Below are 26372 nucleotides of genomic sequence, written 5' to 3' on the forward strand. Positions count from 1 at the left end.
CTTGACATACAGCGCCACACCCACACCTTTCCTTCCTTCTCTATCCCGCCTGTAAAGCCGATAGCCCCTAATGCTAACTGCCCAGTTGTGGGACGAATCCCACCACATTTCTGTTAGCCCTATGACGTCTGTGTTTGAACTATCTATTCTGAGGGCGAGTTCCTCCTGTTTATTCCCCATACTGCGAGCATTGGTATATAGGCATTTAAGGCCTTGCAAGACTGTGTGTGCCTCCCCCCAATTAGGGAGACTGTCTGGGCCCCCGTTCCTTTCCTTAGCACTCCTTGCCTTTGTCACCTGTCTTGCTCAGATGGCGTCTCCTCGTCTTCCTGCGGCCCCCTCCCCCACTCATGCAGAGTCCCCTGTGATTCAGTTGAATCCTTGTCTACCATGCAGGAGACTTGGGTTTGATTCCCAGACACTTATACAACTATAGCCATGGAGGTACCATACATCTGGACTCAATCTGGTGTTTAGATTCTGTCTCAATGGCCTAAAGGGAGGATGGACAGTCTGGGCAGCCTCCACTCCTCCAAAAGTTCCTGCCCAGGCATATGCATTGAAAGTCTGGGTGGTCCTCATGAATACACCATGATCCAGGAAGATTGACGGTTGCCATAAATCTCATGCCTAAAACACAAGTTCACACCATAATGAAATTACATTTTACTACCAAGAACATTGTAGAATAACTGCTTTCCCCAAGATAATGTGGGAGGCCCATGCTTTGGAATCAAACATAGTTTCCTGAATCCCTAATCGAGAGCCTAATCTAATAGATCATTCTACTTTGGTTTACTTCTTAATATGTGAAATATTACTTACCTGTGTCCTGTATCAACTTATTTTGGGGCTAAATATTTTTAATGTGTAGATACTATACTGTGTATGCAGACAACAGGGTACTATAAAATTACAATATTTTCCTGGACAATAATTCTGAATAAATTTTCATATTTCTATGCGTTCTACAGTAATTTATTATAGCCACACTGTGATTAAAAAGTCCTATGAATCTCAAGTGAAATCCATCCTGTTAAATGCTATAATTGCTTTACTTTTCCTTATCATGTTCCTTTGTCCTTTTTGGCAGATGACATTTGATCCTTCCATTTTCTTCAATGTTTTACTGCCACCCATTATATTTCATGCAGGATATAGTCTAAAGAAGGTAAGCAATTTCTCCTTCAAGTAACACTTAGGTGCATTAATGTGATGGCTATTTTGTAGAGCTACAGAAATAACAGAAAAAAAGAATTGAATACTCATGACTTGAATTTTTTTTTACACAATAATGACCTAAAATATAAAATTAAGTGTGATAAATAAATGTGTTCAAGATCAAGCCCATAGTCCTGATTCTGCTGTTACACCTGTGTGAAATTCCATTTTACATTTAATTAACACCTGGGCGGATTACTGGGCTCCAGAGGGACCTTTTTCAAGTCAGTGGTACTCTGTATGTGAACAGTGGTTCACTTGCTCTCTATGGAGGGACTGGGGCTTATATCTCTGTAAGAAAAGGGATTTATGGTAGTATTTATGTAAAACATTAATAATCTGTGCTTTTACTATAGCTACTAAATATTTCAGGACAGCTAGCTTGATATATGGAAAGTGGAGTTCAGTGATATTCAGATGTACTGAGAGCAGATGATAGAGTTTAGACCATATTTTTCAGAAGTGCATTCAGAGTCGGTGTGGATTTTTTTCCCTAACCCTGCCTTATCAGCTATGATAATAGCCTGAATGAACTGAGTGGGACTTCTAGTGTCAGAGGTTGTGTGTGGTTTTAAAATTCTAAGATTAACTCTGCACTGCAATACAGTTTTCATAATTTTTCCTTCCATCTGCAGAGACATTTTTTTCGTAATTTAGGATCAATTTTAACCTACGCCTTTTTGGGAACTGCTATCTCTTGCATTGTTATAGGGTAAGTAAAAATCTAATCTTTTTTTTTATTATGGCTGAAGTTCAGTATTAGTAGTCTGTAGTATTTTTCTGGTAACAAGCATATGATTATCTTCACTAATATTAATCTGACATGAATATAATTTGCTGACACCATCTCTAATCAATAAGTTTCATGACTTGACAAAGAAAGGAAGTTGTATGTTCAGGTGATGTTGTGCTAGAAAATCTGAAATCCAGCTGCAGTAGGGGATGAGCCCTTTCTATTATGCACTTTAGAGCATTTGCGACAGTTGCATATCATTATAGCAGGGATCCTGGTTTTCTCTGATTTTAAAAAATCCCCAATTTTCAGTTAAAAAAAAGTAACCCCAAATCCACATTTTTCTGTGATTTAATGAACCACCACTATATAAATATTCAATATATATTGAATTGAAATTTAAATAAAATTGAATACATATAGAACTTATATGTACCTCATATATATATATAGTGGTATTTCATTTAAATCACAAAAAATGTGGATTTGAGGTTACTTTTTTTTAACCGAAAATTGGGGATTTTTTTAAAATCAGAGAAAACCAGGATCCCTGATCATTAGAAAGTAGTGACCTATTAAAGTCAGTACATGTTAGGAGGTAACCTTTGCCAGAAGGGAACAATTTTGCCATGCCATGAGGATACTTAACACTTGCTAAACTGCTTGGACACACATCTGCTTGCATTTTAACTCCACTTACTAATTGTAATGCTGCCCTTAGGGCTTTGTTGGTAATGTTTACTATGACCCCTACATGCACAGCTCATGCTCTGCTGATAGACAGCCGCTTAGCAAGCCTTCCAGCATGCCGTACTAGAGCAACTTTTCCCCATGTTTCTAACAAGGGCCAAAAACAGCTGAGCACAGCAAAAGCACCAATTGATTGATGTGCGGATGCAAATTCCAGTCCCTCTTTGACTGACTATTCCACCTGGCATTGGATCTCCACGGGCTCTCTAGAGATGATGAGTGGTAGAACCAATCATATCTTTGCCCTAACTGCTGTAATCCACAGCCTGGCCCTGGGAGGCACTACTTTTGAGCACCATGATACTACCATTAGTGCCATGCTGGCTGACTTGCAGGAGGCACAACACAATGCCATATAAGCTATGGACCCAGTATCAGATGCTGGGCACAGTATCAGATGCTGGGCGGCTTGGATTGGTGGGAGCAGCTCATGCTCAGAACCCCGGGATAATGAGCAGTGGCAGGATGTCCTATGGCACAGTCATGAACCTTTGCACCAGCCTGGGTCTCCTGCTCTAGCATCAGGACAGTGGGTTTCAGTACCCCAAGTCCACTGAGAGACTTGCAACCCTAGTGATTTAGAAGTTGGCAAACACCAACCATTTCTGTTCTATTGCCAACCAGTTCATTGTGGGACGATGAATGGCAACAATGGCTGTGCATAAACTGTGCAATGCCAATGACCTCATGGTGCCCAAGGCATTGCTGGCACCCATAGCCTCTGGTTTTGTTGGCTCCCCTTCCCACCCTTAGCAGTTGTAGTGATGGTTCTCTTACTCAAGATCATGATGAGGTCTGGCACCTCACCACAAGACTAATTTATGGCCTTCCTGCAGAAGTCTGAAGAGGACATTCTCTGGTTCAGTTTGGTTCACGAAGCTAGGTGTTTGCTGTTCACACTGCAGTGCTCAAGCAAAGGTAGAAGGCCTTGGCAACACCTGAGGCTCAAGGTGATGTTATGGGGACAAGGGCAGGGGCAAGTGGGGGTGTCACCATGGGGTCAGTCCAAGTGTCCCTGAACAGTAGAATTTAGGTGGGTAAATAGACCAGCCCTTGGAATGGAAGTGGGATAGCTGGGAGGGATACATCCTGGATTACAGGAGGACTATACATTACTCATATCTCTGTGAAGCAGGCTGATGGTAGCTGAACATATGTTACTTAGTATGATCTGGATATATTCCTCACCCCAAAAGTTATAAGTTTGCTATGTTACAAGAGCACTTATCTGCGTTTTACTGCTTGAACACATGGATGTTCATGTTTTAAATACATTTAACATGTACTACGTTTTTTGCAACATGGCCCTTAGTAGTGCAAAGATACCCATTTTTGTGACCTTTATAATAAGGTAACGTTGCATTTTACAGTCAAGTAGCCTTAACACTCCATCTGTTCTGCAAGAAGGGATCATTCCTTTTACTGGAACTCTGTGTTTTCAATGGAATTTTCCCTGCAGGATGGAGAAACTCTAAAGTGAGGAAGAAGTTAGGACTCTGCACAATCCCAGACTAATATAGTTTATTTACTGAGTCAGAGAGGGGAGGTCTTAATTTATAACTTGTATGTTTTGGAATTTAATAAACATCCAGACTTGAGGCACATGGGTGTTGTAGGTTACATGGCATCCTGGTGTGAGGAACTCCTAAATGCACTGCTTAAGTCACTGTGTGGTGCAGAAGAATTTATGGCAACCCGTCAGTTTTTAAAAGTGCTTCAGTTTAGAAGTGATCAGAATTCTGAACCTATGCACAGCACTTCCAAATTATAGGAGCAATTAACTTTCACTTTAAACTTTCTCTTTACAACAGATATTAAGTAAAGTGATATGTTCTGAATCAAAATACATGTTCCTTTTCAATATCATTGTAAGATAGAACTTCCCCATTTAATGTCATTTCGGTATTATAAAACAACAATGATTAATTCATTAACCTATAATGTTTGTGTCTAATACTGTTAAAACTATTTTTCCCAGAGGCAGCAAAAATATATATATTATCTTGCTGTAAGAGTTATCTTTCTAGTCAACTTGGTTTGATTCAAAGGTAATCAAACAGCACAGATAACTTGTATGTACCCCAGCAAAATTATGCTCACTTAGACTTCCTGGCTTCTACTGTTCTGCAAACTATGGACACTCAGTTCCAAAGTGGTGGTAAAGATAAAGCTTCAATTTTCCTGCAGCAGAAGTGCTATAAAATGTCTATAATATCTCTTAGTCCTTAGTATTGTAGCTCCCTGTCACACTTGAGTAGCTCTGATTCTTTAGTAGAGGACAGAAAAACACAAACAGTGGATGATTTCAGTGTAACAGAAGGCCAAATGGTATAAATTGCTATATGGTTATTAACTTCAAAGAAGCTAAGTCAGTATTCACTGGACCAGCTTTTCAGTGCATGTGTGTACATGGGGACATGTAAATATATTATACTTACCTAAATGACTGAATCAATGTAATTCACTTCCTCAGCGCACTTCCAGGTGATGGCAGCTGCATAGCTCTAACCTTAAGAACTTAACTGAGAGCCAGCTTGTTGCAAGCAACCAGAGCTATGCTTAAGGAAAAGCACAAGTTGGGGTCTTTTCTATGAAAATATCCTTTCTATGGTACTGTTGCAAGGATGGATAAATCTCCTATGGCCTGGGACTTTTGTTTAGTATGCTTTTATCTGATGTACTTGAAACTTAAACTTCCTATATCTTACTGCTGTTGTAGCTGGTTGAATAATATTCATGCTGGTTTTTCCCAAATGTTGATTTTTTATAAATTATGGGATATGTCAAGTTCTGATGAGCAATCTCCTTCCCAGACCTTGTTTGTTTGGTTTGGTTGAGAGAAAGTGGAGTTAATAACCAAGGAGTTTCTGGATATGACAAGAGATTGCCATAGAGAAGTAGCACTGGAAGGGACCTCAGAGGTCATCTAGTCCAGCCCCCTGCCTGAGGCAGGATCATCCCTATCCCAACCATCCCATACAGTCATAATCTAAACTAGGGGTAGGCAATATTTTTTGGCCAGAGTGCCGAAACCCCCCACAATGATGGTTGGAATACCTTGGAAGGTGCTAGAGTGCCAGCATGCCAGAAAAACAAAATGAGGGCAGAGGCAGGATGCCCTGCTTGTGCCCCTTGCCCCCTACCCAAAGCCCCTGCCCCCCAGGCTCTGTGGCTGTCAGCAGCCACCCAGAACCTCGGCCAGCTGCAAACATCTGCTGCCTCTCTACCCTGCCCCTGGCTCCAGCTGCCTCCCAGCCCCAGACCTGGCCCCAGGCTCTGGGGAGGCAACACATACTGACAGTGCTTCCCACTGTGCTGCCCTTGCCACTTCTGCAAAGCAATATTGGAACCCGATGTGGCAGGACAGAACAGGGGGGGCACAGAAAGCTGCATACTCCAATCTCCCCGCTGCCCTGCCATACTTCCCCTATGTGCACAGGAGCAGCGTGGGCAACAGCGCAGGTTGTGCCCCTCGCTGCTGCCCCTGCCTGCAGGGGAAGTGTGACAGGACAACAGGCAGCTTGGAGCATGCAGCTTTCTGCGCCCCCCTACTGTGCCCTGCTGCTCTGAGTTTTAATGCTGCTTTGCAGAAGTGGCGAGGGCAGCACAGCGGGGAGCATTGCCAGTATGTACCTCTGCCTCTCCAGAACCCAGGGCTGGGGCTGGGCCTGGGCCTGGGGCTGAGAGGCAGCTGAGGCTGGGGCTGGGGCAGAGAGGCAGCAGATGTTTGCAGCTGGCCCAGGTTCTGGGTAGCTACTGACAGCCACAGAGCCCTGGCTGCTTGCAGCAGGGCTTCCATGGAAGCAGCCCAGGCTCCGTGGCTATCAGCAGCTACCCGAAGCCAAGGCTGGCTGCAGCCAGGAGGTTACAAACAGCTGCTTCCCTCCCACCCTGGCCCCAGCAGGGGCTGCAGCATCCTAGCTGCCTGCTGGGAGCAGCCCGGACTCCCAGCTGGCAGCAGCTACCCAGAGCTGGGGCTGGCTGCAGCTGGGAGGCTGCAAACAGCTGCTGCCTCCCTGGCCCCAACATGTGCCAAGGAAAATGGCCTTGTGTGCCATGCTTGGCATGCATACTAGGGGTTGCTAGCCCCTGATCTAAACTGCATATAAGACTACACTCAACCCTGACACAACATAGGCCTAACACCCTAACCTGCCACAGGAAAAGCAGAGGAACCATGGTAGCCAATGTCCTGCTTCTATGAAATGTCAAAATATGTTTAAGAGATCCCAGGCAAAGGGCTTCACCTCCTGCTACAGAGGAAGGCACAACCCCCCACAGTCCATACCAATCTGACCATGGGGTAAAATTCTTTCCTAACCCCAAATATGGCAATCAGTTTGACCCTGAGTGGATGGGGTAAGACCCTTTAGTCAGGAACCTCCAGGTTTGCTCTAAGCGAGTGAATCACCATACCCCAGTTGAAATCTCTATCTGTAGCTGTAATAAACACCCAATGTCTCTGGGGAGGCTTAAAAACACCCTGAACACATAGAGACAAAAACAAAGGGGGCAGATGGGGTTAGGCACGAGCAACTGGCAAAGCCCAGAAGCATGGGAAATACCCATGGTAGAAAATAGGTGTAGAAAACAGGATTACCACATTACCAAATTACTAATTTTTTTGCAAGGCCATGGGACTTTCCTGTCTGATTGCCTCACAGTTCCTTGCTTCTTATCCTTGATGCCTGGCTTTAATTGCATGTCACAGTCTGCAAGACATAGAAAAAAAGGTCCAGGAGAAAATAGTCTAACCTGCTACCTGCTATTATCAATAAAGTCCTTTCTTTGCCAACAAATGGCTCAAATTATCTCATGCAGAAGGGAACCTCCATGACCAGAGGTGAATCTAGAATTTTGCAAAGGGGTGTGTCTGAAGGAAGGAGACGGGAGGGAGAATTTTCACTTGTTTAGGGATTTTAAAAAGTCTGTAGGGTTCTTGTGGTGCACTCCAGTCCAAAAGGGGGTACAGCTACACCACTGCACCCACTTTGAATCCACCCCATCCATGAGTAACTGCTTGTTAAGATTTTTCTGAAGCATCGCTTTGTAAAGCAGTTTGCCAGAGTCCCTGTTCCTTCAACCCCTAGAGCTCCATTACAACTCTAATACTGAAAATTTTTTCTCCCTTCCACCAACTACAGTTTGTCCAGGAATTCCTATAAGTATCTTCCCAGATAATTAATTCAGCTATAATGTTACATTACCTTTTACTGCCTAAATCAGCTGTGAATTGGGGGCAATCAGCAGGGAATATGCATATCTTTCCATTTATCCACTGATAACTCTTCCTCCTACTGTGACCCAGGTCATACAAGAAACCTCCACAAATCCTGGAGGGCGAAGGAGATGGTGCCATGCCTCCCCCATCCTATTTCTTGTGCGCAGAAAAAGGTTATCCAAGCATGTGTCCAATCTTTATGTATATCTGAAATGCCTAATTTGTCTGCATGCTTGCTCTCTAGTCTACTTGAAGACTATCCTTTGAATAAAGATTGCTACAGAGAACAGGAAGGGAGTATGTGTGACTGGAAGGATAAAGGGAAAAGAGGGGTGGTAACATGACTGTAGATGCATCCAGACCTAAGAGAAAGGTATCAGACCTGCTGGTTCCTGCCTCAGAATTTTGCTTGAGGTTGCAGGGGAAGAATCTAGAAGGCTGTTGCAGGCAAAAAAAATAAAGTGAGGTAAATAGTAAGGGAAAATCTGTACCTTTCAGAATATTTTGCTCTTGGTTTCTGATCGAAACGTTCACCACCCCTGTTTTTTTCAATCCTATTGGATGATCCTTTGATAAAAAAAAGCATGACAATTTGGCTAAATACAAACAGTCAAAAAGCCCAAGGATGAATCAATTCAGTCTTTGCAGATTAGTCTAAAATGCAGAGATTAGACTGAGAAACAACTGGACAGCCATTCACTTCTAATTCCAGAAATGCAGCCACATACCTGCAGTGGCTCAGGCCAGAAGCCAGGGGGTGCTAAAGCACAGCTCTATGCCACACAGCCAGCATGGGCTGTGTGTTTTCTTCCTCTTCCTGCTGCCCCTGAAGTTGCTGAGATTTACAGTCCACAATCACAACAGCAGGACTCTGCAGGGTTGCTCATCACTTCCTCTTTCTGCTTCCAGGTGCCTCTGGGATTTGTAGCCCACAGTCACATCCAGCTAAGAGCTCTGGCTGCATTCATTATATTATGGGGTTTTTTTGCTAGTGTACTAAGGCTGTTAAGAAAAATTACATAAATCAGTGACAACTATTAGTGTTTCCTCTTATTACCCAAAGAGTAAATGAATGTAAAAAAGAATTTCTAGGGTAGACAGCTCTCTGCAGTCTTCCAGATCTCTGAGTACTTGACTCATAGTGGGAAACAATTTAAATAAAATGCTCTGGGGGAAGTGCTAGAGGGAATCAGAAGAATAAAAAACTATATTCAGAGCAGTGCAAAGTGCTCTTGTGAGGATTGCATTTCTATGGTTAGTGGTTGGCAGAACAAAGAGTTTTGTTGTGTATATTATGATATTCCATAGTGCAGTAAATGCTGTATCATGTCGTAGGCAGAGGAAAGAAAGTCAGAGGCCACATGCAGGCATTGCATTTCTGTAGGGAGAATCACCGCTCTCCTGATAGGAACCAGAAGCTCACAGATGTCCATAAAGTTTCTCTCATGAGAAAAAAACCCTCCTGCAGGGGAGAGAGAGAGTAGTTCTTCTTTCAGTGAGGAAATGATCTTCTGTAAAAGGGTTTCTCGTGCAGAAAAGAACTCCTGTATGCTTCCCTATCACTTGACTTCTCCTGGGGACTGGAGCCCCACCCATGGAGTGGAGCAGAGGAAGGTGCTCCACATTTGTTCGCTAGACCCTGGCATGGGAAAAGCATAGAGAGTCTTTCCCTGATGCTCCATTTCTTCCCCAGGTCCTGTAAGGAATGAAGCAGCCACTGCTCCCCATGCCTTCCCCAATCTCAGGATCACCCTGGTCTTGGGAAGGCACAGAGAGCAGAGGAGTAGGGGTGGGTGCAGGCTGAGCAGCTGTACACTCCTTTTCATGGAAAGACTTCCACCGATAGAAATGAATGGTAGTTTGTGGCCAAAGTTTAATCTTGCTTCCAGCGAAGTCAAACTTTAAATGAAAGAAAGAAATAAGCTGGAGCATGAAGGATGCAAAAAAATGTTCAAAAAACAGAGGTTCCTAAACAAAGTGCCAACAACAGCCTGAGCCTGCATTCTGTTCATACTCCAACTCCCACTGAAACTATTGAATATTCAGAGTATATCAGGCATGCAGAATGGGGCCCTTTTGTACACAATCGTGTTTGCAGAGTCCATGCATTCAGAGAAGAAATGAAAAAGCAGGTGTTCGGGGAAGAGGAAAGAGAATTAAAAACTTGGTTGAAAGAAGAAAGAATATAGGCCCCATAAAGAAGCCTTGCCTCAAGAGAAAAGAGATTTGCTTCATGTGCCTTCTGTTCCAGTGAGTTACAAAGCAGCCCGTTGTAAAGGATCCAGTGCATGTTTTGGTGACCATGCAGCTTATAACAATAGGAGACCAGACCTCTCTCTGAAAAAAATGAGACAGATGGTACAGATGACAAGGAGTGGAAACCTCATCTGGATCGCAGAGAGCTTTGGGGAGCTGAAAAGTTGCCAGGGGATATGCTGGCAGGAGTAGCTGTATTGGTGTTTGTCTTCTCTGTAGCAAGATACTGTTTATGTAAGGCAGTGTGAGATTTATGACAGCAGGAAAAGGGAACCATGTCACATGGATAGGGAAGCCATAAACAAATGGCCCTAACTATAGAAATGGAACTGACAGCAGTGCTCCAACATTGCTTTAATCCACTGTTTAATGCCTGACTGTGCTAGTCACTGATTGACAGACACACTTTATGGCTAAGTACAGACAGTCAAAAATCCAGAGGCTGAGTGCATTCAATCTTTGTAGGTTAGTCTAAGGTGCATAGATTGAACCAATAAGCAAATGAACAGACATTCATTTTTTATTCTGGAACTACAGTCACATATGTGCAGTGGCTCAGGCCATAAGGTGGGGGGTGCTAGAGCATACCTCCCTGTCCAGCTGGAAAAGACAGCTTGGAACAAGGCTAGTCCATCCACCCTGCGAGAAAGGAGTTTGTGAGCAAGATGCAAAGCATCCTGGGATACCGGGAGACTGTGAGTTAACTTGCATCTGGAGGGGATCTAGGGCAGAAGTTTAATAAACCTATTGAACCTAAATCAGTGAAAGATACTACATCCATCCAAGTTTAACTTAAACTGGTTTCAGCCATTTTGAAAGCAGTTTAGGTGCACTGAACTTCTGTTGTGTTACAGATTTGAACTAGTTTCTGATGACATACAGGTTTATGTACAATTTCTGTCCCTAGCATATGTTCTATATGAGATCTTCCCCCTAAGCCAGTTCCTCCCCTGTGCACCAAGCCTTATCTGCAAGGCTTAGGGCAGAAAGATCTATACAGGGTAACAAAATCCTCTCTCCAAAGCTCTGCTCCATGGTGAGTAAAGGCTACTGATTGAATCAGCAGAGAAGTGGATGCCTTGTTTCATACACACACACACACACACACACACACACACACACACACACACACACGCTGCACTCTTTATTGTGGAGAGACTTGTACCTGCTCCACCTTGGAGTATAATCACATTGGTCCTATTCCTTAAGGGCCCTATGGACATGTGAGGGTGAGGCCAGAATATTGCTTTCACTATTTTTTTCATAACTTTACTAGACACTTTGTGCATTGTTGATGTCTGGCTGAGGCGCATAGTGTGGAGGGCCTGAATCTGAGCACTGGAAAGTGAAATGAAAGGGGGTTGTTTAATATATTTTTTCTTTTAAATAAAAGGCCCCTATTTCTAGCTTGTGCTGGGCTGATGCTCTGTTCTCTGAGGCTTTACTTTTAATAAAGCTCTGTTAATCTGATGGGATGCATCTTACAGAATCAATGCCTTTGGTAGGTATTTTCAATTTTCTTGAAGCTGGAAGAATGTTCAAGTATAATTGCAAAACCCTGACACTGTGATATCAGCCTATTAGAAGAATAGCTCAGACACTGAGTGGCAACGGGAGCAGAAATACTTTTTCTTAAAATCACTGTCACTTTGTAGATCAGCATCCTCAATTTAGGCCAAGGCCAAGCTGTTAGCACACAAATTTTCATTTAATTTCATAAACGTGGCCATACGTGGGATTTTTATTTGGTTTCATTTGGGCTATTTTGAATTACAGTGCCAATAATACATTGTATATATTCAGAATGCAGCACATTTCATATTCCCGTACTCACAGTTTTCCAGACTACCTATTAGCCTTGGCAAATCCTCATTTTCCTGGAATTTAGACCAGTATGAAATCTGCCACTCAAAGAGCTGAAGCATTTGCAGGCAGGCTTAATTTAGGTTGGTTTGGACTAATAAATATACTTTTTTTTAAGATGGAGAAATCATGAAATGTAAAGATATGGGACCAACCCCTGAGGAACCCCTGACTGCCTGCCCTCAAATCGGGGAAGGCAGCAGTGAAGCTGTTTTGGGGCATCCCCCAGTGGCCTTTATCAAGCATGCTGGAGACTGAGCTCTTGAGAGGGAGAGGAGATACCACTGATGCAGTGTTGCTGCTTCATTCCCAGTTTTGGCATGTATGATTAGGAGCAGGTTGGCAGTGTGTGCTCAGGGATGTCCCTCAGGGACAGGCTGGTGATGCAGTGTAGACATACTCTTAGTATTGCAGTGCAGAACACCACCTCTCAAACTTTGTGGGACACTGTCCTTGAAATGGGAGATGTTGTTGTGCCACTGCAGTTTTATCCTTCACTCTCCTAAATTTGTTCTTCCCATTTTGCTCTTACCATTTTGTCCACTGAGCTTCCTTTCCCCTGACTTCCTCTACCTTTCACATTCACTCCACCCTCCTTCCCTGCCTGTCTCTTTCATCCCTTTTCACCTCATCTAGGTAGTCTTTTCTTTCCTCTCATTAGATTTCAGATGCTCACCAGGCATTTGGGTTTTCTGTTCACCGTAGAAAAACATGGGTTTTCTCCCTTAAAGGAGAAGAACACAGGAAACTATGGGTTTCCCTTTGCAGCATGCAAGGGGCTACTTGGAGCCAAGGGGAGCAGGATGTAGAAGGTGCCACATGCATGTGTGTACATGGACATGGCCAGCAATACAGTCAGGCAATGGTGGACAGCAGCTTCCCCAGCTGCCTGCAGATAAGTCCATGGCGGGGGGGGGGGGCAGATTGAGGCCCCAACAGTGAGCGATGGAGTGGGACAGGATTGGTGGCTGAGGGTGGAGCTGGAGGCACTGCCCAGCTGGGTCGGGGCAGGAATACAATGGAGGATTAGGACAGCACTACAGACAGCTTATCCAGAGGGCTGGTGGCAGAGGGGGAAGGGAAGTGGGGGCGCTCCCTGCCACTGCACACCCTCCTGGAGATGAGTTGGGAACCAGAGGTAACCCATCAGGGGAGAATTGGGGGGCAGGTACCACCCCCCCCCCAGATTTGCGCATGGGTGGAGCAAATGTGGGCTGCCCACTGCAGGGCTCAGGGCTCCTGCCCCACTCCCATCCCCCTGGTGGCCCAGCAGGTGAGACCCAGCACAGAATGACAGAGTGGCGTAGGGAGGTTTGGTGCCACTGCTGCAGGGAATCCCATACTGGCCTTGCTGCCACAGCAAGGCACACCCTGCCCACTCGGCAGCAGTGGGGAAGCACAACTCCATGGCATTGGCAGAGGCTGGGCCAGCTGCACAACTGTGGCAAGGCTCCCCCTGCCCTCCCAGCAGCAGCAGGGGCTGGGCAGGCAGAGGGCATCTTGCCATGACAACATGGGTGGCACAGGGCTCCTAGTGGTGGTGGCAGCAGCGGCAATACCAATCTGGGCTGTGGAGACCCCTGGGGTGAGGGCATCAGAGCAAGGAGAGGATCAGGGCAAGCCCCACAGAAGGAAGCCCACATCCTCCCCCACGGGCTCCACTTGGCTCCACACCAACTGTGCCACCTGCATGGGGAGCGGGAGGGGGGCTCCACACACCGCTCAACTCCAGCCACAGCAGCCAGGGCTCAGGCGCTGCTGGCTGGCTGCAGCTGGTGCCTGCAGAGCTTGGAACAGGCAAAAGTGGTCCCATAGCCCTGGCAGCTGGGGGCCCCCTTTGGCAGGGCTGGGGGCGGGCAGGGTCTGTGAGTCAAGAGTGAGGGACCCCAGAAGGAATGGCAAGTCAGGTGTGAGCAGGGATGGGGGGCTGTGGGTTGGGAATGAGGGGAAATGGCATGGGCATGGACTGCTCAGTCCTACAAAGAGGAAGACAGCTGCAGCTGGACTCACATCCTGGTGAGCAAAGGAGACAAGGGAGCTCTGATTTTTCCATGATAAAAAAGCCAAAATCAAATGCCAAAATATATAATTATTTAGAATTACTCTATTATCCTATTGAGGCATTGGTAGGCTTACAAACTGCTTTAAAATGTAAATATATTAAAAAATTGTGTTCAACTAATGCTTATATATATATAGGGGCATTTCTTTTTAATTGAAGAAGAACACAGATTTGGGGGTTTTTTAAATCAGAGAATTTGAGATTTTTTTAAACAGAGAAAACCAAGATCCCTGATGATCACAGAGTGGAGGGAGGGAAATAAGACAAAAGTGCTGGTAAGATGTTGAAGCTAAATGAGCAGTGTTCCCAAGCTATAAAACTGTTGTACAGTGGGGCCAAAGAGGCCTGTAATTTCATTTTACTTTTGTGGTGTTCATGAAGACACTGGGGGTTCTCCTTTTCTGTTTTTGGAAGGAGTGGGAGAGATCTGTTCTTGTCTTGCTAGGAGGCTTTTCTGGGTGGAAAACTGGTTTCTCTAGAAACTAACTGGAAGTGAAATAACTATTTTTAGTTATAATTAACAGTTAGTTTGGCACAAGATTTTGTGGGCATTTATTGTGGATTCAGCACATGCTATTATCACTTCACATTAAACTGTGAAAAAGAAATCAAAACAGGATAGATTCCATCAAAACACAGAGATTTACAAACAAAAGGTTTGAATTACAATTGATTTAGTGAGGACACAGTTCCTAGTAAACTGAGCAACAGATGGGAAAATATTTGAAGCCAGGCCATTTAAAAAATGCTTATGCCTCTTCAACTTTCTTAACATTTGGAGAAAGCAAAGTAAATAAGGTGTGAGGACAAAGGCTTTATATGTAAATCTAAGAAGACTGTCAAGCATTACTTTTTTTATAAAATGGTAATTATATAAAGTTGCATGAAATCCTTCTTAAGAAGAGATAGGAGTAAGACCCCATTCTTGAATAACTGCAAAGTCAAAACCAAGCAGTGTTAAGTGAAAACAATTTTATAAAATAAATGGCAGTGTAACAATGTAAAAAGCCAGCCTGTTGGTGCAAGTGAATATATGGCCTTTTCTTGAAAAGGTTTTACGTTTATGTTGTTAAATTATGGTAGCTACCCCTTTTCTTTTTTTTCTTCTCTCCATTTTTAAATTAGTGTGACTTTCGGGGGGAGGATGTAATGGGCTTTATATCCTTCTGTTCAACAGCAGTTAAGCTGTTCTGGCCCCATAGTAACATGAGACAGGACTTACTGACACTAATAATATATTCAGTAGACTCTTAGCTTCCACTTCTCATTAAGTATTCAGCACACACCTGAGGAGTTCAGCATGCAGTAGTAGTTACTGTGCACTACTTGGTTCTGTGGATTTTTTTTTACCTCAACTTCTTCATAGATATTTAGATAGACAGATGAATGCAACATGAGGGTTTTTCTTTTAAACTTAAGCTGTGGAGTTGTTTCATAATCTTTCCTGGTTCAAACTCTCTAAAATACATAAATGGTACATGGCAGGCCAAAACAGCATTGACTTTATAATATAACTCTGTTTTTTGGCATCAGAGAGCTACGGGTAGGCTGTGCAATTTGGAAAGCAAACATTTGGAGCTATGTACTTCAGCAAAGCAAAACCAAATGTCATTTGGCTCAAATCTACTCATACTGTACACATACGTGCTGTGGTTCTTCTGGATGATGGAAACTGCTTTTCTTACAGAAAATGGGGCCAGATTAAGGGTAACAGGAAAATCTTTAGTGCTCTCTTCTTTGTAAGCTGAGCAAATACCTAATTCAAGTAGCATGCACTACTACATTATGTAGCTCATGTTTTTCCAAAGGATCGTAGATGATTTTTAATTCAAAGTGGCCCTTTAATCACTGCCTGTCTCATTCCTTGTTAAAAGAAATCTCTTTTGCACATGCATTATAAGATATCTAAGGATGACAGCACAACATCACTTCCTCTGCACACTGCCCATCATAACTGCGCTATCTGCCTACCCTCTCACCGCACATGTATGTATCTTTTCTTGTGAGAAAAAACAGAAATTATGCAGATTTCTTAAGTATCTTGATGCTTCACAGATTAGCTGAGGGAAAAGGCTGGTTGGCAGAAAAGTCTTTTGAGACCACCCCAAAAAACCCCAACTTTTAAAGTAACTAAGTTTAAAATCTAGTGGAGGTGTCAGATTTCAGTGATTATTGGTATTAATAAGCTTTTGAAACAATAAGAGCAACTATATGAATGTTCAGAAATGGTCCCTGAAATTGTTAAGGAGAGCTTTGTTTTGAACGTAATACAGGGCATGTGCCCTCTTTGTATTGTGTACTACATTTTGGTATATCTGAGACTGAGAAAGTGCAAAAATTTTCTTTTGATTCTGAATTTTGTATTGAAATATGTCAGGAAAACTAACACCATTTTAAGTAATATACAATTATATGGATGATATGAGAGACAGAGAGAGCTGACCTTGTTATCCAAGGGAGGCAATCCAGTACTAAACTCCAGCAAGGGGAAAAGCTAGTATATTTGGTAATAGAAAACATACTTCTGTGTAAATCTTGAGTATTCAATGGAGTTACATCAACACTATTGGGAAAAGAAATCCCACCCATCAGATGGGAATTGACACAGATTTATGGTGTATAAATATATCTGGTATATCCTCACCATCATCCCCAAGTGGTGAAATATAATATATGATAAAAGAATCCAGGAAATATACACACAGCAGGTGTGTCCAGATGAGTATGCACATCTGGTATGTGATGTCGCAGTCCTCTCTGTGGTGCTACAAGCCACACACACGGCACATGCAGGCTTTCACCGCACTGCTAATTTGCAGCATGGTGGGTTTTTTGGACATCAGAGATCCCAGTGTCAAAAGAAACCCAGCATTTGAAAAAAGCAAGGCATCACATGTGGCAACAGCATGCACCACCTAAAACTGGAGCCTGGCCAGTTGGAGTCACACTTCAGCTGTCAGCAAGGCTCCACATGGCAGATCACCACCACTGGAGTCCTGGGAGGCCCCAGGACTCCAGGTAAGACTACTGGAGCAAGCCCAGGTGCTGGCCCCAGCCTCCCCTACCTCACCCAGGGCAACTTGCTGAATGCCAGAGCATGCATGCACGAGATGTTCCTCAGGGACAAGTAGCAGCAGTACAGTTAAATGCCACTGCTGTTTGTCCCCAAAGAAGTGCATGTGCATGCTCATCTGGATGCACCCGGTGAGGTCTGGGTCCAAGAACTTGCGTTGACCCTGTCTTGTAAAGAGCTGTATGACTATTTTTTATTTTTTACTAGGGGAATTAGAAAAATTGCTAAGTTTTGTGAGTTTTCTAGGTTTATGGAAACTCTTGGTTGTGCTAAATTAAGGTACTGATACCAAATAAAGCTCTCCATGCCACCAGCATCCACACAAAGCAGACAGCATTATTTCAGTGAAATCAAGAGTCCAGTGGTCAGAATTTGAAAAGGTTTTGGTTTACAGTTGACACTTTTTATTAGGACAGAGATGAAGCATGCAAAAAATACCAAATTTTTTTTCCAGTCTCATAAACAGATGTGGTAAGCAGCAGGATGTAATTATTTGCAGCATTTAGAAAAAGTGCAAAAAAGATGGTGAAAGGATTGCATTACAGTTGATATGAAAAGGGAGAACAAATAGCACCTAGGGAAGTTTGAGAGCTCCAACCAAATCGACAAAGAAATGTGATTCAGTACCAGGTATGGTGACATCATCCACGGAAGACCAGAAATGTCTTTTTATTGTGCCCTCTACTGGCAAAATGTCTGAACAACTGCACGTGTGGGGAAAATAGTAAAATCATGTGGGCTGAATGCCCCTCCCATAGCTGAAATCTCACAGACAAGTAACTGCAAATAACTTTCATGAGGTGCTCTTCTATAGTGTTTCTTCCCAGTTGTTCCTTTTAGGTGTTGGAATTAGCCTCCAAACACTGCTAACCACCCCCATCCCCATGCTCTTTTAAGATCAGCTGAAGAACCTCCTATACTTCCACGCTGTTTAGGGGTGATTGATGCCTCCTGAGTCTAGGGGCACAATTTGTGGGCAGGCCCAGGGGCGGGCCCAGAGCCGGCCAAAAGCCCCATATCCACTCCTATACTTCTGTGCCACAGATTAGTTCCCCCCCCAAATATGCTGCTGGCCCATGCAACAAAAATAGTGCCCCATCCTAAGCAATGCCAAGTCAGGGGCCAATCTTGTGGGGGGGTATGTGCCTGTGCCCCCCCACCAGTCGCCTGTGATGCTGTCTTTTTATCCTCACCTGCCATTCCTCAAATGACCTGTTAGGGTCTTTGGCAGCAAACCTCTTGTTGAACCATGCAATCAGTCCTGCACAGCTACAGCTTGATTTACTCCCCACAACCCATACACACACCTCTAAGACAGGAGTTGCAAAAAGGGAAAACATGGCCTTAGGCTCCTCCTCATTTGGGGAGAATCTCTGAAAAACTATGAGGAGGAGGAGGATGTATATGCTTATGAGTTCCACCCTGTCTGCCCACCTTCCCTAGGAAGCAATCCCCAGAAAACAGAGAAAGGGGTTTTGATGCTTGAGCAGTAGCTGTTCTTTCCTGCAGGCTAATTGTTTTTTGGATGGGTACCAGGGGTCCGTTTCAGTTAGGCCCATTAACCTGCAGTACAGAACAATCAATAAATTACTGTTGTATATCATGAACTACAACATCTAGTATAAGCACTACTTGCTCACATATGTTGAAGCTTATATATCAGTTTGCACAAAGATCTGTGAAGATGGTAGATGTGATGGAAACTTAAAACAAACTAAGTAAATCCTATTCTAGGTCAGCAGCCCCAGGCAGTCTGGAAATTTTAGGCATTTGAAACCAACTTGCTTACTGCTGGCCTGACAAACCACTGACCTACATTTAAGAATGTGCAGGCACTAACTCATTGATGCATCTACAGCTGGAAATGAGAGCTGACATTCTGTATTTGTTTCCTTTTAAATGGCCTAAGGAACAAATGGCCTAAGTGGGTGGCTTGCCCACCTCCGTTTCACTGCACTCCTGCTTTGACTGTCTCTGGCCAGTTGCTCCCCCTACCACACATCATAGTGATGATGTTTCTGGGGAAACTGATGCTGGTTTTTCATTCCAGCAAGGTTACACACTTCAGTAGTTCAGCACCGTCAGATCTTCTAATGGCACCAAGGAAGGGAAATAGCATTTTAAAAAAGCAAAGGAATAATCTTTCTGTTCCAGTCCATTTTTAAGAATTTAGGAGAAACATGGTCCTCCACTACCTAGAGCAGGGGTTTTCAACTTTCTTAAATCAGTGTACCCCTGGTGGCCAGACACAGAGCAGGGGGAAGGGTGGCACCTGGCCAAATGCAGTGCAGAGGTGTGGGATGGAGTGCAGCCAAATATGGAGTGGCAACAGCCACCGTGTGTGAGCTTCCCCCGCCCTGCACATCTGGCCGGGCAGGCAGCGCCTGCATGGTAGCACAGCATGATGCATGGCGGCACTCCATCCCCATCTGCCTGTACATACTCCCTAGGGCCTTCTCAAGTACCCCGGGGAGGTGTATACCCCCAGTTGACAAGCCCTGGCCTAGAGCATACTGCTTGAAATTACTGTCTCCTTACTACAGATTGATTGGACAGATTTCTGTCACAATACAATTGCCTGGAGAGAGTTCTTCTCCTACATACATACACATACAGAATATGATATTGTTTATTGGAAATCTGTGCCACCAGTGGATTCATTATAGAGTCAGCATTCCACTGGAGAGATAGCTGAGAGAAATGTACATGCTGCCAGGTTAATCTGTGCATTGTGGGTATAAAGTGTGACAGGTAATAGAAACTTTTTTCTTAACAAGAGGACAATGACTAATAATTTAACTTTGGAATAAGAATGGAATCTACAGAGTCCTACCTGGGAATCTGTGAAACAAAGGTATATATTTATATAAAGGTATGTGTGTGTACATGGATACATACATTTTGTCCCCAGCTCTGGAGTGAGACACACAAGCGGAAGCCTGTTGCGCCCCTGTCGGGCCTAGGGACCCTCAGGATCCCACAGTGGGACCCCGACCCAGACCTCCAGCACAGTTAGAGGTAGGTGGGGCCAGTGGCAGGGAGGGAGGGACCCCAACCCCAGACAGTTGCAGGGCAGCTGAGTTCGAGCCAGGGAGGGACACCCCCCCTGCCCCGGCTCCTACTTCACCCAGCCCCCAGGGAGCCACACAATGGGAGCCTCACAGACTACGCAAACAGGCACGCTTGTCTGCCCAGTCTGTGAGTTAGCGCAGAGTTTGCACAGGTGGGTGAATGGGAGGGCCTGAGGCCCTGCCTTTGAGCCCGTAGGGTAGGTAGTCACTGTTAGCCAGACTACCACCAGTAAAATGCAGATGGGCACACACCACAACCCAAGGGTCTCCTCGAGGTCTGCAGCCCCCCCGTTCTGGCTACTCAGAGGCCTCCACCCAAATGGAGCCCCTGGCTCTTGGCTGTGGGGGCTACCTGACTTTTTCAGGCTCTACGGTCTAGGAGCATGGCCACCTCCCTTGCGAGGTCTGCTCCCTTTGGAGGTCTCTGGCATCCCAGCTAGAGGAGCTCCAGGCCACAGTCCAGAGACTGCATGCCATCAGGGATGGTGAGTGAGAAATCAACTCCTACTACCAGGCCCTTCACCCCCTGGAGGTGGAGGGTAGATCATGGTCACCTTCCAGGACAAGGGAGGACTCAGGGACCTCCCATGCTGTCCAGCCACGGGGTTGGACCAAAGTGGTCAAGGGCCCCAAGGCCTGCCAGACTAAGGTCCCCACCCCGCTGGAGCATTGCAACAGGTACGAACCTCTTGCAGCCCCAGTAGAGCCTGCTAAGCTGCCAGCTCTGGTAGACAGCACAGGCTTAACAGTAGCTGCTGTCCCCACTCTCCCTCAGACAAAACACAAAGTGTTTGTCGTGGGAGACTCCATCCTGAGGGGGACTGAAGGAGCAATCTGCCACCCCGACCCTTTAGCCCAGGAAGTCTGCTGCTTCCTGGGGGCCTGTATCCGAGACATTGCGGAGAAGATCCCTGAACTCCTCCAGCCCGCTGACCACTACCCTATGCTCCTTATCCATGGGGGCACAAATGATACGGTTCAGAGCAATTCCAGCCAGGTCATGAAGTGCTACAGGGATTTGGGAGTGGGGCTAAAGGGTTTGGGGGTGCAGGTGGTGTCTTCTTCGATCTTCCCAGTCTCAGGCTACAGGCTGAGGAGGGAGAGGAGGATTGAGGTAGTAAACCAAAGACTGTGGCACTGGTGTCATTGGGAAGGCTTTGGCTTCCATGACCACAGTCCACTCCTTCGTGAGAGAGGCAGCGAGCTGCTGGGAAGGGATGGCCTCCACCTCTCTCCACTGGGGAGGAGGCTCTTCTCAGCCACACTGACTGATCTGCTCCACCAGGCTTTAAAATAAGCCCGCCAGGGGATAGGGGGACTACCACCACTGCTGGCCCGCTGAGAAACCTTTGCAAAGCCAGCAGTTAAGAGAGCCCACCCCTGCCCTGGAACGGGCTGTGGGCAAGGCAAGAGCCCCTAAAGGGACACTTGCCTGCCTGTACACAAATGCCAGGAGCTTGGGGAATAAACAGGAGGAACTTGTCCTCCTGCTTAACACAAATAATTATGACATTATAGGGATAATGGAGACCTGGTGGGACTTCACCCATGACTGGACCACAGGTATAGATGGCTGTACCCTGTACAGGAGAGATCAAGTGCACAAAAGGGGTAGGGGTGTAGGTCTGTATGTCAAGGAAAGATACGTGTCACTGCAAGCTGACATTGGCACCCAGGGTGGATAATTGGAGACCCTCTGGGTTAAAATCCATGGGGACACAGCACAGGGGACACAATGGTGGAAGTCTATTACAGTCCTCCTACCCAGGATCAAGAGCTTGACCAGGAGTTCTCCAGGGAATTGACTGAAGATGTGCTTCCAGTGCATGGTTGTCATGGGAGACTTCAACTACCCCGATATCTCATGGGAAGAGCACTTGGCCAAATCAGAGCAGTTGCAAAGCTTTCTCTGATGTGTGGATGAGTTCTACCTGATGCAAAAAGACTACAGGCCAGGGAGAAGTACTGTGCTGCTTGACCTGGTACTGGCTATGGGGGATGACTTAACCAGTGACCTAACAATTGAAGGGAAGCTGGGTGACAGTGATCATAAGCTGATCACCTGCTGTAAAGCTGGCAAGTCAGTCAGCGATACAGAAGTCCTCAAATTCAGGAAAGCTGACTTTGACAAGCTCAGGAGGCCTTTAGGTGAGGCCCTAAGGGACCATGACCCAAAAGGGAGAGGAGTTCAGGACGAGTGGTTGCTCCTGAAGGGAGCAATCCTGGATACACAAGCTAAGTCTATTCCATCTCGGAGGAAAGGCAGCTAGAGGGCACAACAAAGAACTAGCAGACCTCCTGCGTCTAAAAAGAAAGACCTACAAAGAATGAAGGACAGGATCCAGCTCAAAGGAGGAATATTCTGCACTGGTCCGGACCTGCAGGGAGCAAACCAGGAAAGCCAAGGCTACAACTGAACTCCAACTAGCTACAAGTATCAAGGACAATAAAAAGTCCTTTTTTAGATATGTGGGGAGCCAGAGGAAAAGCAAGGGCAACGTCAGACCCCTGCTAAATCAGATGGGACAACTGACAAACAATGCCCAGGAAAAAGCCAACTTGCTAAATGGCTATGTTGCATCGGTTTTTCACCAGTCCCAGGGGGCACCCCTGCCCATTACAGAACAGGAACACCTCCATCAATGCTGACCTTGTGAAGGAACATCTTGAGAGGCTGGACACTTTCAAGTCAGCTGACCCTGGCAGCTTACACCCCAGGGTACTCAAGTAGCTAGCAAGCTGTGCTCAGTCACTGGCACAGATCTTCAATAACTCCTGGCACTCTGGTGAAGTGCCCGAAGACTGGAAGAAGGCTAATGTGGATCTGGCAAACTACAGGCCCATTAGCCTGACCTCTGTTCTGGGGAAGGTCTTAGAAAAGATTATCAAAGACACCATTCTTAACAGACTGGCTGATGGCAGCATCCTGAGAGATAGCCAGCATGGGTTTGTGGTGGGTAGGTCTTGCTTGACCAATCTTATTTCCTTCTATGACCAAGTGGCCTATCACCTGGACAAGGGAGAAGAGATTGAGATTATATATTTTGACTTTAAAAAAGCATTCGATCTGGTATCCCATGATCACCTCTTGGCAAAACTGACCTACTGTGGCCTCGGCTTCCCCACAATCCGCTGGCTGGTGAACTGGCTCTGTGGTTGGACCCAGAGGGTGGTGGTTGACAGAAGTCAATCATCATGGTGCCCTATGACCAGTAGGGTCCCTCAAGGCTCTGTCCTTGGGCCAACACTATTCAACATCTTCATTAATGATGTGGACTTTGGAGTCAGAAGCGGACTGACCATATTTGCCGACGACACCAAACTCTGGGTTAAAGCGTCCACACCTGAGGATAGGATTATGATCCAGGCTGACCTGGACAGGCTCAGCAAATGGGTGGATAAGAACCTGATGGTGTTTAACACCAAAAAAATGCAAGATTCTCCACCTTGGGAAGAAAAACCTGCAGCATGCTTATAGGCTCGGCAGTGCTATGCTGGCTAGCATTATGGATGAAAAGGACTTGGAGGATCATGATTGACCACAAGATGAACATGAACTTTCACTGTGATGCTGTGGCTAGTAAAGCAAGCAAAATGCTGGCTTGCATCCATAGATGCTTCTCAAGCAAATCCCAGGATGGTATTCTCCCATTGTACTCAGCCTTGGTGAGGCCACAGCTGGAGTACTGTGTCCAGTTCTGAGCTCTGCAATTCAAAAAGGATGTTGATAAGCTTGAGAGACTGTGGAGGAGAGCCACAGGCATGATCAGAGGTCAGGAAAACAGACCTCATGATGAGAAGCTGAGAGCTATGGGACTCTTCAGCTTGGAAAAGCTTAGGCTCAGGGGTGATCTGGTGCCTCCTATAAGTTTATCAGGGGTGCTCACCAGGATCTGGGGGAACATCTGTTCAGCAGAATGCCCCAAGGGATGACAAGGTTAAATGATCACAAACTCCTTCAGGACCATTTCAGGCTGGACATAAGGAAGAACTTCTTTACAGTCTGAGGTCCCAAGGTCTAGAATAGACTGCCACTTGAGGTGGTTCAAGCATCTACTTTTAATACTTTCAAGAAACATTTGGATGTTTATTGTGCTGGGATCCTATGACCCCTGCTGACTTCCTGCCCCGGGGGCAGGGGGCTGAACTCAATGATCTTCCAAGGCCCCTTCCAGCCCTAATGTCTATGAAATCAATATTTGATACTGATGCTGGAAATAGACTACAAAAAATATGACCATCTGTCAGCCAAATTTGTTTTTAGGCCACCTTTTATAAGTTACATTATTATTAATGTTTTCATCATAGAATCATAGAATTAGGGTCCGACCCCCCGCCTGGGCAGGAGAAAAGACTGGACTCAAATGAGTCCAGCCAGGTAGTCATCAAGCCTCTTCTTAAAGATCCCCAGGGTAGGAGCCAGCACCACTTCCCTAGGAAGTTGATTCCAGCTCCTAGCCACCCTGACTGTGAAGTAGTCCTTACGGATGTCTAATCTAAATCTACTCTCTAATAACTTGTGTCCATTGTCATGCCAGGGGGCGCTAGGGGAAACAGTGTCTCCCTGTGACAGGGCAGCCTTAGGGGATGCCATGACCTCCCCTAGCACCCCCTGGCTATCATGTCAAGCTGGTGTCAACTGCACCCTCACCAATCTAGCCCGCCACATCTTTGATGTTTTAAGTGTTTAGGGGAGGCTGCCTTTTATATCTGCTTTGACACGGTGCCTACCTTGCTATACCGGGGCTCGGTCCAGTTGCCCGCCTGCACCCTCATGGGTGCCCCCTTGCTCCTCTCGTGGCCCTCGCCACACCGGGGCCTATCTCCCGGGCTCTCATAGCCCGCACCGGGGCCTTGCCCTTATACTGGCACCCGCTCTGGGCCTGCCTTTGTACCGCCGCCCTCCCTGGGCCTTGCCTCTATGTACGTGCCCTCTCCCGGGGCCTCTCAATAAGCTCACCCCCACTTCTGGCGCTTCTCGCGCTCCCTGCCCGCACTCGGGCCTGTGCTCGCGCTTCTCGCGCAATTGGGGCTCAGGCAGCCTCGGCCTCACCTGCCCCTAGACCCCTTCTAGGGTCCTATGCCCACTGGGCTTCTTACAGTTGGGGCTCAGGTGACCTTAGCCTTACCTGGCCTCCACAGACCTGCCTTCTCGGGCCTATGCTGAGCTCTTCCCGATAATCAGCCACACTGGGGCCAGGGTTGGGACACCCCAAAATGCAACGCCCTCTGCGATGCTACAAACCCCCCCCTCCTTCTACTGAGGAGGTCCCTTGAGGCCTCCTCCACCCCTACAGCCTCACCCAGTCCTCCGGTCTTACATCACAACAACCAACCAAAACAGAAAATGCAAAGCCCCTTGGCCATAACACAAATCTTAAGCCAACCTGGCTATCCTCCATCCGTATCCCTGTCAGGGTCCTCTCCACCCCGTATCCGCGTGCCAACACACAACACTGCTCAAGCCATCCAGCTTTCTTACTAGGCCCACCCTGCTTGCTCTAGCAGAGCTCCTGCTTCCCAGGCTGCCAGAGGAGAACTGACTCTAGCCTCAGCCTTCTCTGTTTATAAAGGCCAGGCCCTGCCCCCTTCTGGTCAGCTGACCCAATCAGTTGCCTTAGCAACCCACCTGTGCTGCCCTGGTGAGTGGCAGCTGAACCCATATACTGTTATCCAGTAGCAGGTACCCTAGTGCCCTGCTACACTCCCCTAACCCCTTCTGGTCCCCCTAGTGAGTTTATAGACAGTCACCAGGTCCCCCCTCAGCCTTCTCTTGTGAAGGCTGGACAGGTTTAGGTCCTGCACTCTTTCAATGTAGGGTCTGCCCTGTAGTCCCTGGATCATGTGGGTGGCCCTCCTCTGGACCCTTTCAATGTTGTCCACATCCCTCCTGAAATGGGGCGCACAGAACTGGATGCAGTACTCCAGCTGTGGCCTGACCAGCGTCACATAGAGGGGGAGGATCACCTCCCTGGCTCTACTTGAGATGCACCTGTGGATGCACGACAAGGTGCGGTTAGCCCTGCCAACCGTGACCTCGCATTGTCGGCCCATGTTCATCTTGGAGTCAATAATGACTCCAAGATCCCTTTCTGCCTCCGTGCTCTCAAGAAGGGAGTTCC

The 26372-nt window shown here is 46.2% G+C and overlaps 1 protein-coding gene across 1 annotated transcript in view; it reads left to right on the forward strand.

Annotated features, from left to right (window-relative positions):
- The window catches only part of SLC9A9 (solute carrier family 9 member A9), a 416256-nt gene that overhangs the window by 23075 nt on the left and 366809 nt on the right, over positions 1-26372 (forward strand). Inside the window, exons 3-4 of the mRNA XM_019532963.1 lie at positions 1094-1171; positions 1857-1933. Of these exons, the coding sequence (XP_019388508.1) occupies positions 1094-1171; positions 1857-1933 (155 nt within the window). The remainder of the gene's footprint in view (positions 1-1093; positions 1172-1856; positions 1934-26372) is intronic.

This window comes from Crocodylus porosus, unplaced genomic scaffold (assembly GCF_001723895.1).
Source record: "Crocodylus porosus isolate Cpor-Errol unplaced genomic scaffold, CroPor_comp1, whole genome shotgun sequence".
NCBI lineage: Eukaryota > Metazoa > Chordata > Crocodylia > Crocodylidae > Crocodylus > Crocodylus porosus.